Source organism: Colletotrichum tamarilloi, assembly GCF_030869305.1.
Source record: "Colletotrichum tamarilloi strain Tom-12 chromosome Unknown Scaffold_102.1, whole genome shotgun sequence".
Classification (NCBI taxonomy): Eukaryota; Fungi; Ascomycota; class Sordariomycetes; order Glomerellales; family Glomerellaceae; genus Colletotrichum; species Colletotrichum tamarilloi.
The window spans coordinates 13,567-25,822 of NW_026849485.1; the positions used below are offsets into that span (position 1 = coordinate 13,567).

The window sequence follows — 12,256 nt, forward strand, 5'->3', positions numbered from 1 at the left end:
CACACCAGAGACAGACAGGCCTCAAGACGGGCCGCAGCGGGCAGGAACACTATGAATATCGGCAGCACGTCATGGAGTAAAGCCCGTCCTTCCGTGACACTATTCAACAACCTGGGTCTCTCGAAATCCTCCTGCACCTTAAACTTTCGCCAAGGCAGTGTCGGTGCTACCGAGGCTGAGGCGTTTGTATCCACACCGCCGGCGAGTCCCACAAGCTTCCAGGGGAAGGGGGAAGGATTCTCGCATCAAATCCTAGTGCCAGCATAGCGACCCCGGTGCCGAGATCCCGGGGAAAATGCAACGGGAGGGCTCCGCGTGGGATCAACTGCGGACATTATTCCCCGCGCCGAAGCGCGCAAACGGCCGCACCTCCATGCTCGGTCTAGGCATGCCAATACATATAGGGTTTGAACGTTTGATTGTCAGACCACGAAGGAAGCACGTTTCTTTCCTACTGGGGGAAAGCGAGTCAGCCAACGTGTCCAAGATCAGCAGCTCCTTAATAATGCTGAGCCTAGGCGTAACGCTCTCAAACCAGACCCTTTGTGGTCTGCTGGCGATGCAATGTCAAGACACTTTGAGAAAGTTTCTTGGTCGAGCCGTTTACGAATGTTCCCGTTCGTTTTTTGTGGTACTATGCTACTCACTAAAAATGATCCTCCCCCACCGGAACCATTTTCCATGTCCCATCTCTTGACAACCTGTCAGGTCCCGATGCTACCGGTTCATCCGACTAAACATCGGCTCTGCTCATGAAACATCCTGTCTCTTTCGGAAACGGAGTTTACAGTTAAGCCCCTTCGGCAAAGCATCCTGTGTTCCCCATTGTTCCATAATACGACTTGGATCGTCCAATGCAGTCTCGAACGTGAGAAGAACAGCAGATATCAACATCTTCACCTGGAGAGTTGCAAATGCTTTGCCCAGGCATAGACGGGCACCATACCCAAATGGGATGAAAGACCGCTCCAGTCTTAACAAGCCTTCAGGCTTGACGTCTAACCACCGCCTTGGGTTGAATTCCAGCGGCTCGGGAAAGACTGACGGGTCCAGGTGCAACGCAATGGTCGAAGCGGATGCAACGGTCTAGTTTTTACATGGGTAAATGTTAGAACGGCGTGTAGAATACTGGCTTGGGTTCTATGGCAGCGGGAGTGCAACCGGCAACTTACGTATGGGGGAATGTAAACATCGCCGTATCGGGTGCCCTTGGCCAATATACGCTCGGCTCGCCCACTAGAAACTGGATTGATCCGATATGACTCTCTTATGCATGCTTCTAGAATAGGGGCTTTGTCGAGTAACTGCCAGACTGGGAGGCCGTCATCTTCCCGCGGTAGCGCCTCAATCTCAGCTCGAACCTTGGCTTGCCAGTCAGGGTTCCGGCTCAGGTGGTAGACCACATACGTCAAGGCAACAGTGACGGTAGCCTGAGCCGCGTGGAGGTTATCGATCACCTCGCATGCCACGTAGTCATCAGAAATATCACGACCAGCAAGTCGGAGATCTTGAATGAGGCGAATAAGCGACCAGTCAGACGATGACTTTGGATCAGAAAGTGAGTAAGCCAGGCGCTGCATGGCCCAAACATCGAGGTCTCGCTCCGCCGAGAGGAATTTGGATGAGCCAGTGTACATGGAAACGGCCTTTTCCATTATGTTGTGGGCGAAAGGTAGATTGAACTTGAGAGAGTTCCACATCTCGGTGTTCTTGAGCCTGGCAAGAATGTCGCGATCTGTGTAGTCTCCTTGCACAGCATGAGAGCAGTGCCTTGGTCCGTAAACCAACGCGGTGATGTTGTCCCATGCGTAGTGGTTGATGACGGGAAATACATCGATGATTTGCTCGAGCTTGGAATGTCTTTCAAGTGTCTCTCGGACTCCAAGCGCCTTTTGCCGGAGAGGCTGTTGTATCTCTGACTTGTAGATGGAAGTTGCCTGGTAGAACGCCGAAGACAATCCTCTCTTCGCCTTGTGCTCTTCATACGGCTTCTCGGCAAATATTGACCGCTCTCCGTGATAAATGAAGTGGTCAAAGTAATCGCTCTTGGGGTTCCTCTTGGAACTGCTGTAAAGGTCTCGCATAGCCGTAACGTCGGAGATTGACACTTCTCCTGGTGCAATAAGCACGAAAGGGCCATATTTCCGATGCCATTTTGCGATGGCCTGAGGCCTTTGACGAATCAATTCGAACAATGCAACATAGTGATGAGAAATTCGGCATGGCCAGGGGCCTGGAATATGCCGGTATTTTGCCACTCGCCATAGTACGAAAGCGAGACCGGAAATAGTCAAGACTAAGGCAAATAAGCCGATATAGCGAGAAAAGATCTGGAAATTGATAATATTGGTCATGGTGCTCGTATCAAAAAGGCTAGGAGGATAGGAGTTGTTGTCTCTGTAGGATGCTCATCCATAGATTTTTGTTTGAACAGGAACGTGGCTGACGAATACTTGTAGGCGCCATCTATCCCTCCTCCAGAGGATTTCACTAGCCGTGACGATCGTCTTTGTCGATTGCAGCCTCCATGATGCTGTTTACTACAGATGGTGTGACAGTACAGGCATGTTGTATGGGCCCCAAACGTCCGCTGACTTTGCATTGCGAGCGGAGACTCGCATAAGCGACTCCTGATGTTGGTGATAATTCGTCAGACGGCAGGGCTTGTGGCTATGGCAGTTGTTTTCATGAGGTTACGTCGGAGGTTTTCCGCGTCACCGCAAGAAACATTGTACCCAACATAGCTGGGACGGACGCATCATTGCGCTGCAAAAACTACCTTAAGAACGAATTTCTCGGCATCTTAAGTAACGCATGAAGGTTGTATCAGCTAGATACTTGAGTACTTGTTATTCTGCAAATACCTGTTAGATACAGCAATCTCGGAGACTACGATTTAGGAAGATTGGCCTCAGACAATCTTCACGATACATTAGGTGCAGAAGATGGGCGCCACGATAAGTCTTGCTATGATGGATCATATTCCTACAGAATTAAAAAGACTTAGACTCATAATTGACACCGATCCTGTTGCCTCAAGATCACTTGACAAGCAATAGTAATCTGATACTCAAATGATCGTATTTAGCATGTGGGCATGAAGACGAAGGTCTATCTCGTGTACGGCATTATGTTATGGGAACGAAGTCTACCTTGCACTAATTACCCTTTTGCTCCACATATGACCTTGCTGCTGTCTCGTATGTGACGAATTCCACCTGTGATCCCCAGCTTTTCAGCCAGAGTAGCACATCCTCGATGGCTCCTGCGATATGTGCCATGCCTGAGGTATCAGGATGGAGGACCAAGGGGAAGACGAAGTCACCGGGACCATTTCCGTCAGCGCCATGGCTCCACAACCAGGTAAAGCGGTCTTTCCACATCTTCTCGATCGTCTGAACCGACACAAAGCCGTGAGAATTCTCGACGTTGGGCCAAAACTGGAGGGGGGTCATGTCTTCCATGTACCAGTTGGCAGGGATTTCAACAATGCCGGTAGATTGCGGCTGGACAGAGGGCTGCATCCATGTATGTGCTGGCTTAGAATAGTCGACTGGGGTGAGAGAAAAGCCTCGGTCGAGAGGGTACAACTGTGAGTCGTGGCCGCTGAGTGAGGTGTCATAAAGAAACCCCTTTTTCTCCAATAGAGAAATCGTCTCATGGCGGATTCGGTACAAAGGAGCTCGGAATCCGACAGGGCGCTTCCCAGTCAAAGACTCGGCAAGGGCAATACACTTGTCCAGGACATCTTCCTCTTGCTTCGTATCAAGCTTGGTGCAGTCTTCGTGGCAATAGCCATGAAGTGCAATCTCCGCGCCTGAGTCTACGATACATTTCGTCTCCGCTGGGAACGTTTCCATAGAGTGACCTGGTATGAACCATGTTACCTTGTCGGAGACGCCGATACGGTGAAAGAGACCCAGAAGGCGGCCTACGCCAACTCGGCCTGCGAAGATGCCCGATGAGAAGTCGGCTAGGCAGTTGTTGGGATGCTGCCCTGTGCCCATCCAGCCCGACACCGCATCAAAGTCGACTGACACAAGTATTTGAACACGGCGACGGGCCTCAGAAATTGGTCGAGGGATCCTGGCGAGAGCCGTAGTCAGCTGTAGCTGCCCAACGAGATCCTGGAATGCAACAGCTGTCTTCGGATTTTCGTCGACAGGTGTGATCCGAACGCGGACGCCCCCGATTTCAACGACTTGATGAGCAGTCAGTTACAGGCATCGGGATAAAGGCGGGTCGATCTGGATTCCATACCATGTTCCATCTTCAGATTGCTTGACAGAGAATTTGTCCGGAGATCTCTTGACAAAGTATGGTTGAGATTGACTACGGCCTATGCGGTGATCAAATGAGTGATGACCAGCTGGGGTTGGAATTGGAGTTTGCAGTCTGCACGATCGTGTGTACCTCTCCTCGTGTCTGCTCTTGAGAGTTCTGACCCAGTTATAGTAATTCTTATTGATAAGATAATGCACGATAAGGACTAAGAATATGCGGTGTCGTTGCTGTCTCTACATGATTATTGGACCCCTCTTGGAGATCTGATTAAACCTAACTCAGGCTCTCCCAAAAACTCAACTAGTGGAGCTCTGAGGGCCTCATTGATGCCAGCGACACCCCGCACTTTGTCAGCATCATGACCATGTTTCGTCCTGCACTGTCTCAAGAATCTAGAATATGGAGAGCATGGATGGAAGTAGGTAAAGTTTATGCAGGTTTTATCCAGTGACTGTCGTTGGGTGTCTTGGTCATTATGACGTCGCTTATGCGCTCTCTGCGACCCAGCATGGATGATTATGACCTTGCATATGAAGGGAGGCGGTCAATGCGTGTTCTGAGGCAACGTCCTCTCTACCTGAGTCCATCGTGGAATCTGAATGTGGGGTTGAACGCTGGCTCATATCATCAACCGACATCGCGGAAAATACTGGATTCAAGAGGTATGAGGATCTACGACTGAGTTATACGTATCTTAGTGTAAGGAAAGTGATTCTTGTTCAAAGACTAGACTACCACGATGGCTTCAACATTTTCAGTTGAGAAGGCTAGGGCTCAGTTCCCAGCTTTGGCAAAAAACCAGATCTTTGGCGACAACGCTGGTGGAAGTCAAGTGCTTGGCACAGTCGCAAAGAGGTAAGAAAGAGCCGGTCAAACATAATTCTCTTGGGGATCAGGCACGGTGGGCAACACTGAAGCTACCTCATTTACTGACATCAAAGAACAGCATCTCGGAATATCTCGTGAACAACAACGTGCAACTGGGGGCAAGCTACAAAACCTCCAAGATCTCAACGGAGACTTTCGACAAGGCGTACAAAGTTGCCGCCGATTACGTTAATGCCGATGTCGGTGAAATCGGTAAGGGTCACCCATCACCCCACGCCCAGATTCAAAGGGAAGGGCCCAACATCCATGGTCACATGTACTTACACTCCGTATTAGTAATTGCACCATCAACAACTCAAGCTTTCCGTAACCTTGCAGCAGCTCTAAAGTTGAAGGCTGGTGATGAAGTTATTCTTTCCGAAGTTGACCATGAGTCTAACATTGACCCTTGGCTCCACTATGCAACTCTCGCGGGCGCAACGGTGAAGTGGTGGGCGCCTTCTGATCACTCAAACCCCAAACTCGATGTGGTGGCACTTCGGAACCTCTTGACACCGAAGACTCGTTTTGTAGCTTGTACACACGCCAGTAACATCCTGGGAAGCATTCATGATATCAAGGCATTTGCAGATGTTGTGCACGAAGTCCCGGGGGCCCTGCTCTGTGTCGACGGGGTCGCTTATGCGCCGCACCGTGCGATTGATGTAAAGGAGATTGGGGCTGATTTCTATGCGTTTTCATGGTACAAGGTAAGCGATTCTATGAGGAAACCACCTGTGCGGGATAAACTGACTGTGTACAACTCAAAGGTATACGGTCCGCACATATCTTTGCTATACGGATCCTTCAAGGCACAGGAGCAGCTCCAGTCACTCGGACACTACTTCAATCCGTCTGGAACTTTGATGGACAAGCTTGAGCTGGCTGCGGCTAGCTACGAGCTCACACAAGCGGTCATGCCGCTGGTGGCATATTTCGGGGATAACCCAAAGCAGACCTGGGCTGAGTTTGCTCAGCACGAAGAAGTCTTGCAGAAGCATCTTCTCGAGTTTCTGAAGTCGCGGCCTGATGTATTCATTCGAGGCGACGTTTCTTCTGCAGCTTCAACCCGGGTTCCCACTGTGAGTTTTACCGTAAAGGGAAAATCATCTCAAAGCGTCGTAGAGGGAGTCGAGGCCCAATCCATTGCTGGGATTCGGTGGGGTCATTTCTTCTCAAAGCGGCTGGCCGAGAAAATCCTCGGTCTCGGCGAAGATGGCGTTGTCCGAGTGAGTTTGGTGCACTACAACACCGGTGAGTTACGGTCTTCAACCCTTCTGGATGATCCAGAGAGCTGACCTGTCTTCTCGTATTTAGTAGAGGAGATTGACGTGATTATCGAGGCTCTGAAGAAGGTTCTTGGAACTTCATGAGAAATTATCTGTAGACATAACGATGTGGGTAGAGAAAACTAGGGTGCGAAACGTTATTCTATTGTAGTGTTTGAAGTTGCTTTGATTTGAGTTTTAAGGAATCAGTTGGTTTGAGTCTTCTAGCACCTTGTCTGAACCCAGCGATCCATGGTGGAAGATAAGCATAATCTAAACTAAATGTATCCAAACCTTGGCAAAGTAGGTGCTACTTACTTTGATCATCTCACCCGGCAAACCTGCTTCATTTTGAGCCCGCACTAGATCAAGTCGATCTCAGTAGACATGAAGTTGCAACATAGGTACATGAACTCAGTAATGGAGATCATGTGGTGTAAAGAAGCATTACCGTTTACGGATCAATCTTCCAAATTCTTTGGTATCCAATTCCTGGACGCCGAAACCCGCTAGATCACGATTGAGCGGAAGAAAAATAGAGAAAAAGAGGTGGTTGTATGCGTATTTCCTCGAGGCTTGAAGATGCGTAGAATTCGATAAAAGCGCTTTTTGCTACCTGGTCAGCATTTCTGACTTCCATGTCTGTGTCTTGCACCGACCGACGTTGAATGTGTGAGCCAAACATGGAATTCGGTTTCTAAAACTGACAACAGGTGCGTCTGACTTCCCGTCCTGATCCGGGGACGGGGGCTTGCTGACCGATGGTATTCCCAACATGTCAATTGACGCGCTGGGAACCTAGTCGTTTGGACCCCTTGAAGTTGGGCCGAGACTTGGGCCCCTGTTGCAAACACAGACCAAGCATGAAGACCGCTGTGTCACTGCCACGTTGCCGCCCCAGGTAAAAGCCCACGTTATGCAATGTCATAGCTGCATAGTCAAGAACTTTCTTTTCCTTTGGTAAGAAGCTCGGATGATAGACCCGCGTCTAGAACATAGGGCATTTCCCGCCAGATTAAGCTGATTGATACATATACCTTCAAGTGCCAGTGGGACCAAATAAACATCCAGGGTGTGAGCATCTCAACTGATAATCTGATTAACAACCTATAACATCATTAGTCATATTGTGCTGTGATTTGTCGTGTTAACTCCATTTTCAATCCTCCGAAGATTACAACCGGTCAAGATGTACGTGCTCCCCAATTGCAGCGCATTCCCTTTGCCATCCGTAATAGCTGGCTTACTTACAGCTATTGCAAAAATAGGCTTCCCGACCCACACACCAAGTACACAGGATTCCAGCAAATCCACAATCCAAACCGAAAATGGCCCAACCAGGTTTTGACGAAGCCTCCAGTCTGGCTTTCAACTGATTTGCGCGATGGCAACCAATCTCTCATCAACCCTTTGGTAAGTTTAACGCATGTATTTGGCAATCAAACCTATGGGAGGCTAATTTTCTTTCATAGACCATTGAGCAAAAGTGGGAATATTTCCAGATGCTCGTTGAAATTGGTTACACCGAAATCGAAGTATGCTTTCCGGCCGCATCCCAAGTCGAGTTCGATTTTACGAGACGTCTGATTGAGACGCCCAACATCGTCCCTGACACTGTACGCCTGCGGGGTCTTTCTCCTACGCGAGAAGATTTCTTGGCTCGCACCGTCGCCGCTCTCCGTGGCGCCAAAAGAGCGTCCGTTTGCACTTATATCTGCGTCAGTGACAAGCAGCTCAAATACCAGGGCTTCACACGAGAGAGAGCACTCGAGCAGGCTGTTAGATCTGTTCGATATCTGCGATCTATTACCAAAGATGACCCGGAATCGGCGGCTGTAACGGACTGGACCATGGCTTTTGGCCTCGAGTCCTACAACGAAGCCGACCACGAATACGCTGTGCAGATCACTGAGGCTGTGAGAGAGGCCTGGGAGCCTACTGTGGAGGACCCTTTGGTCGTGGTTTTGGCCACTAGTACCGAGGTTGCTACTCCCAACGTGTTTGCAGACCAAGTCGAGACCTTCCGAGCCTCTCTGTCTGACCCCGAAAAGATTTCTATCTCAATTCACACCCATAACGACCGTGGATGTGGTGTTGCTGCAGCTGAATTGGGCATGCTTGCAGGTGCTGACATGGTCGAGGGATGTCTGTTCGGCAACGGAGAACGCGCTGGCAATGTTGATCTCGTCACCCTGGCCCTTAACTTGTACTCGCGCGGCATCCACCCCGGTCTCGACTTTTCAAAACTTTACGAGATTAAGAGAAAGTATGAGAAGCTCACTGGTTTGATCGTGTCTCAGCGTATGCCTTATACTGGTGAGTTTGCGCTTCAAGCATTCAGTGGCAGCCATCAAAATATCATCCGAAAGGGTATTGCGCAACGAGTCGAGGCCGCCGAGAAGGGAATTAGGCCGATTTGGGACATTCCATACCTCCCTCTCGATCCAGAAGACTTGGGCATTCCTCTGGACACAATCATTCGGGTTAACTCACAAAGCGGCAAGGCTGCTGCGACCTGGATTCTCAACAGGCGTTGGGGCCTTGACATACCCGTCGAGCTTCAGATCAACTTTGGAGGCCGAGTCCAGATGATGTGCGAGGCCCTTGCGCGAGAGATCTCCCACCAGGAGGTTATCAACCTCTTCATTGCCAGCTACGCACTTATGCCAAGTGAGAAGTACGATAGTGCCTCCAACATCGGCAACATTTCTGTTACTAGCGATGGCACATTGCAAACTGTTGTCGGAATGATCAATCCTGCCGACAGCTTCGCCATTCGTGTCGATGGAACTGGACCTGACATTGCCTCCGCCGTTGTTAGGGGCTTGCACTTCATGAAGGACGTTAACGCCATGGCCAAAATTCATCATACCCAGCAGCTGTCTGAGCGGTTCGATGGGAAGTACTGCGTCCTGGCAACCTGCGTGGAGGAGGATAAGACCACATGGGGATACTTCATCGATGAAAACGAGGAGAATGCCCAGGCAATGGCGGTTGTTTCGGCGTCATTGGTAAGTTATTCTCTACTTCGTCTTTGTCTTTTTCTATCACTAACATCAGTTATAGCACATGTACCGTCGCAAATTGTCAACCCTGCCGCTCAAGAAGCAAAACACTATGGCCAAAATCGCAGCCTCAAGTGTAACCCAGACAGCGGCAACAGCTTAAGCGCTTTGAAAGGTTTAATAATGAGGAAGTTGAAATCCTGCACGGATGTACTGGTAAATAAAGTGCTTGCCTGTAAATAAAGATGAATGTCATAAAGTCACGACCTGAACAATGAGCTAGTAATCTTGGAAGCGTGTGCGTTTGGTGATTCTCGTAACGGTTCGAGATGAAACGGGGGATTAAGGTACTAAGTTAATTGAAAGCTCTCGGATATGATCACTTTGAAAGGACTCATAGTCGTCAGTTCATATGTCATGTTACAAATGCCAGCAATGTGCGATTTTGGGCAATAGACCTCGTCGGATAACTCTGCGGATAATTGAGAGAAATGATACGTATTTAACGGAATGAACGTGGATCGAGCCAGTTCGCCAAGTGAAATGAAATCTCATGAACAAATAATCAAACCACCAGACCTAAGCGTGCATATTTGGCAACAAACTGCATAAAACAACAGACCCAAGGTGCTCCTTGTACACTATGGCCGTCCACAATGATTTACGTATTAAACTTTATCCTTCTCAACGATAGTTTCCGTGGTTGTTTCGGTGTTTTCTCTGTCCTCAGGCTCGGTCACTCCAGTCCCGGCTGATGTGACTGGCGAAGGCTCACAGGTTTCTGCGTCTTTTGGCTTCTTTTCCAAGATCCTCGTCCACTTGACCAAAAGTGATGCAATTGTCCTGGCAATACCAGCCGCCAAAGCCATGTAAAACACTTGAACAATTGAAAGGTTGTAAAGTTCGAGAACTTTTGGTAGCAATGATGGATCAACGATGTGGCGAAGCTCGGTCGCGCCACTTCGGATGATCTTGTCTACGTCGACGCCTTGTACTGGACGAAGGTTACCTTGAAGCTTGTTGAGGAAGACCGCCTGCGCAATGGCAAGACTGATCGCACTGCCCACCATGCTGCTGAAGAGCATCATTGAGATCGCAGTTGGTGATAGCTTGGTCTCGACAGCGTTGTGGGCCACAACAATGGGCTGCTGAGACGCCAAAGCAGCGAAACCGGCCAGTGCCGAGATCCCCATGATACGGGAGTCAGTGCTGTCCATGGTAATGGTGCTGAAAAGACCAGATACGATGGCCGTAAGAGTACCACCGAGAATCATAACAGGGTTCGCGCGACCGATGGTGTTCGCCAGAAGGCCACCTGCCATCACACCAACAGCGGAGCAAGCGTTTAGGGGTAAAAGCAGAATGCCAGAGCGTGCGGCTGAGTAGCCTTTGATGACTTGGTTCCAGAGCGGTATCTGCGGTGTGTTAAAATCTGGCTCATAGCAGGTGTGAGGGACACCACTCGATGAAGATTGTACTCACGTAGTAGTCAAACAAAGCCATAGCCATACCAGCCGTGACAGCAAAAGCTGCGGCGAAAGAGATGCTGCGGTTCTTGAACAGTGTTAGGGGAATGACAGCGGCCTCGCCCTTTCGGTGCTCCCAGAATACGAGCGCCACGAGGAGAGCGAATCCCACTGTCAACATGCTGATAGATTGCGCGCTGTTCCATGCGAACGTGTTCCCTCCAGACTGAACGACGAACAAAATGAGAGCAATGGCCGGAGTTAAGATGAGAATGCCGATGCCGTCAATCAACTTTAGCTCTTGGAAAATCGTCTTCCAAGGCTTCCGATGGGTCCTGAGCAAGAAGAAAACGACTGCACCAGCCACTGTTCCCATGGGTACATTTATCAGGAAGCACCATCTCCATGATGCGTTATCCGTCAGGGCACCACCAATGAGAGGACCAGTAATCTGGCCGACCAACTCCATAGCACCCAAGACTCCGATCATGAGTGGGAGACGGGCAGGTGGTAGAATTTCGGTTACGAGTCTGGCATCAGGACAGGCTAGTCAGCGAAGGATGTTCTGAGCATTATGTTGAAGAACACTTTGACGTACACTAGTGAGGTTGATACAACTCCAGAACAGCCTAGGCCAGAAAACGCCCTACCAACGATACACATTGTAGATGTGTTCGCTAGTCCGGCAAGCAGACAACCGAGCTCGAACAGGAAGATTCCTGCAATGTAGACATGTTTGTGAGGGACTACTCGGTTAAGGGCGCCAAAGACAAGTTGAGACGCTGCTGCTGCCAAAAAGCTGAGCCGTATCTGTCAGTTCGTGGGCGAGACTGAGTTGGGTGCATCAAAAACGCATTCAAACACATACTAGGCAGATCCAAGCCAACCAACATCACCAAGACTTCCAAGATCGGTCGTAATTTCAGGAGTTGCTACGCCCACAATTGTGCCATCCTGTATTTCGTCATACGTTAGCGAGTTTTCACTTGAGTATTCACAAGAAGAGTGGTATGCAATGCCATCTACACCCATTTCGTAGGTTCGGCTAGAAGAAAACTCCTTGTACTCACCATGCCAATCAGTCCAACAGTGAGGGACAAGGCAATGCACACCGCTAGTGCAGAGAGAGGTATTCCGAAACATGTTCGCTCTGGTGTCTCCAGTGAATCAGTATCTTTCGCGCTCGTCATCGTGCCGATTGCTGTGAGCGAGTGTTTTGGTTGTGATGTGGTAAAAGAGTGATATGAGTTTAGGCAGCCACTTTGAAGGGATTGAACTGGAGTAGGTTGATGGCAATTCGTTGAGACAAATGCAACATGGAAGTGGAAAGTTGGCACCGGTCCCGTGGCAACGGATGTCTTGTCTT

At 49.5% G+C, this 12,256-nt stretch overlaps 5 protein-coding genes across 5 annotated transcripts; 2 read left to right on the forward strand and 3 right to left on the reverse strand.

Moving 5' to 3' along the window:
• Positions 1-750: 750 nt before the first annotated feature.
• CTAM01_13689 (uncharacterized protein) lies at positions 751-2,354 on the reverse strand (the record flags this gene model as incomplete). Its single annotated transcript, XM_060529691.1, has 2 exons — positions 751-1,086; positions 1,173-2,354. 2 exons carry the CDS (start codon positions 2,352-2,354, stop codon positions 751-753), a joined length of 1,518 nt encoding a protein of 505 aa, XP_060375702.1.
• Positions 2,355-3,158: 804 nt separating this feature from the next.
• On the reverse strand, positions 3,159-4,270 carry CTAM01_13690 (uncharacterized protein; the record flags this gene model as incomplete). Its single annotated transcript, XM_060529692.1, has 2 exons — positions 3,159-4,201; positions 4,261-4,270. The coding sequence occupies 2 exons, from the start codon at positions 4,268-4,270 to the stop codon at positions 3,159-3,161; spliced, it is 1,053 nt and encodes a 350-aa protein (XP_060375703.1).
• A 489-nt stretch (positions 4,271-4,759) lies between these two features.
• Positions 4,760-6,524, forward strand: CTAM01_13691 (uncharacterized protein; the record flags this gene model as incomplete). The annotated part of the gene is made up of 5 exons (XM_060529693.1): positions 4,760-4,890; positions 5,231-5,364; positions 5,449-5,861; positions 5,922-6,405; positions 6,469-6,524. The coding sequence occupies 5 exons, from the start codon at positions 4,760-4,762 to the stop codon at positions 6,522-6,524; spliced, it is 1,218 nt and encodes a 405-aa protein (XP_060375704.1).
• Positions 6,525-7,631: 1,107 nt separating this feature from the next.
• CTAM01_13692 (2-isopropylmalate synthase) lies at positions 7,632-9,587 on the forward strand (the record flags this gene model as incomplete). Its single annotated transcript, XM_060529694.1, has 3 exons — positions 7,632-7,832; positions 7,892-9,430; positions 9,486-9,587. Coding segments are annotated over 3 exons (1,842 nt in total), but the record flags the coding sequence as incomplete, so codon positions are not given.
• A 505-nt stretch (positions 9,588-10,092) lies between these two features.
• On the reverse strand, positions 10,093-12,080 carry CTAM01_13693 (MFS transporter; the record flags this gene model as incomplete). The annotated part of the gene is made up of 5 exons (XM_060529695.1): positions 10,093-10,839; positions 10,907-11,420; positions 11,489-11,689; positions 11,759-11,844; positions 11,961-12,080. 5 exons carry the CDS (start codon positions 12,078-12,080, stop codon positions 10,093-10,095), a joined length of 1,668 nt encoding a protein of 555 aa, XP_060375706.1.
• Positions 12,081-12,256: the final 176 nt, after the last annotated feature.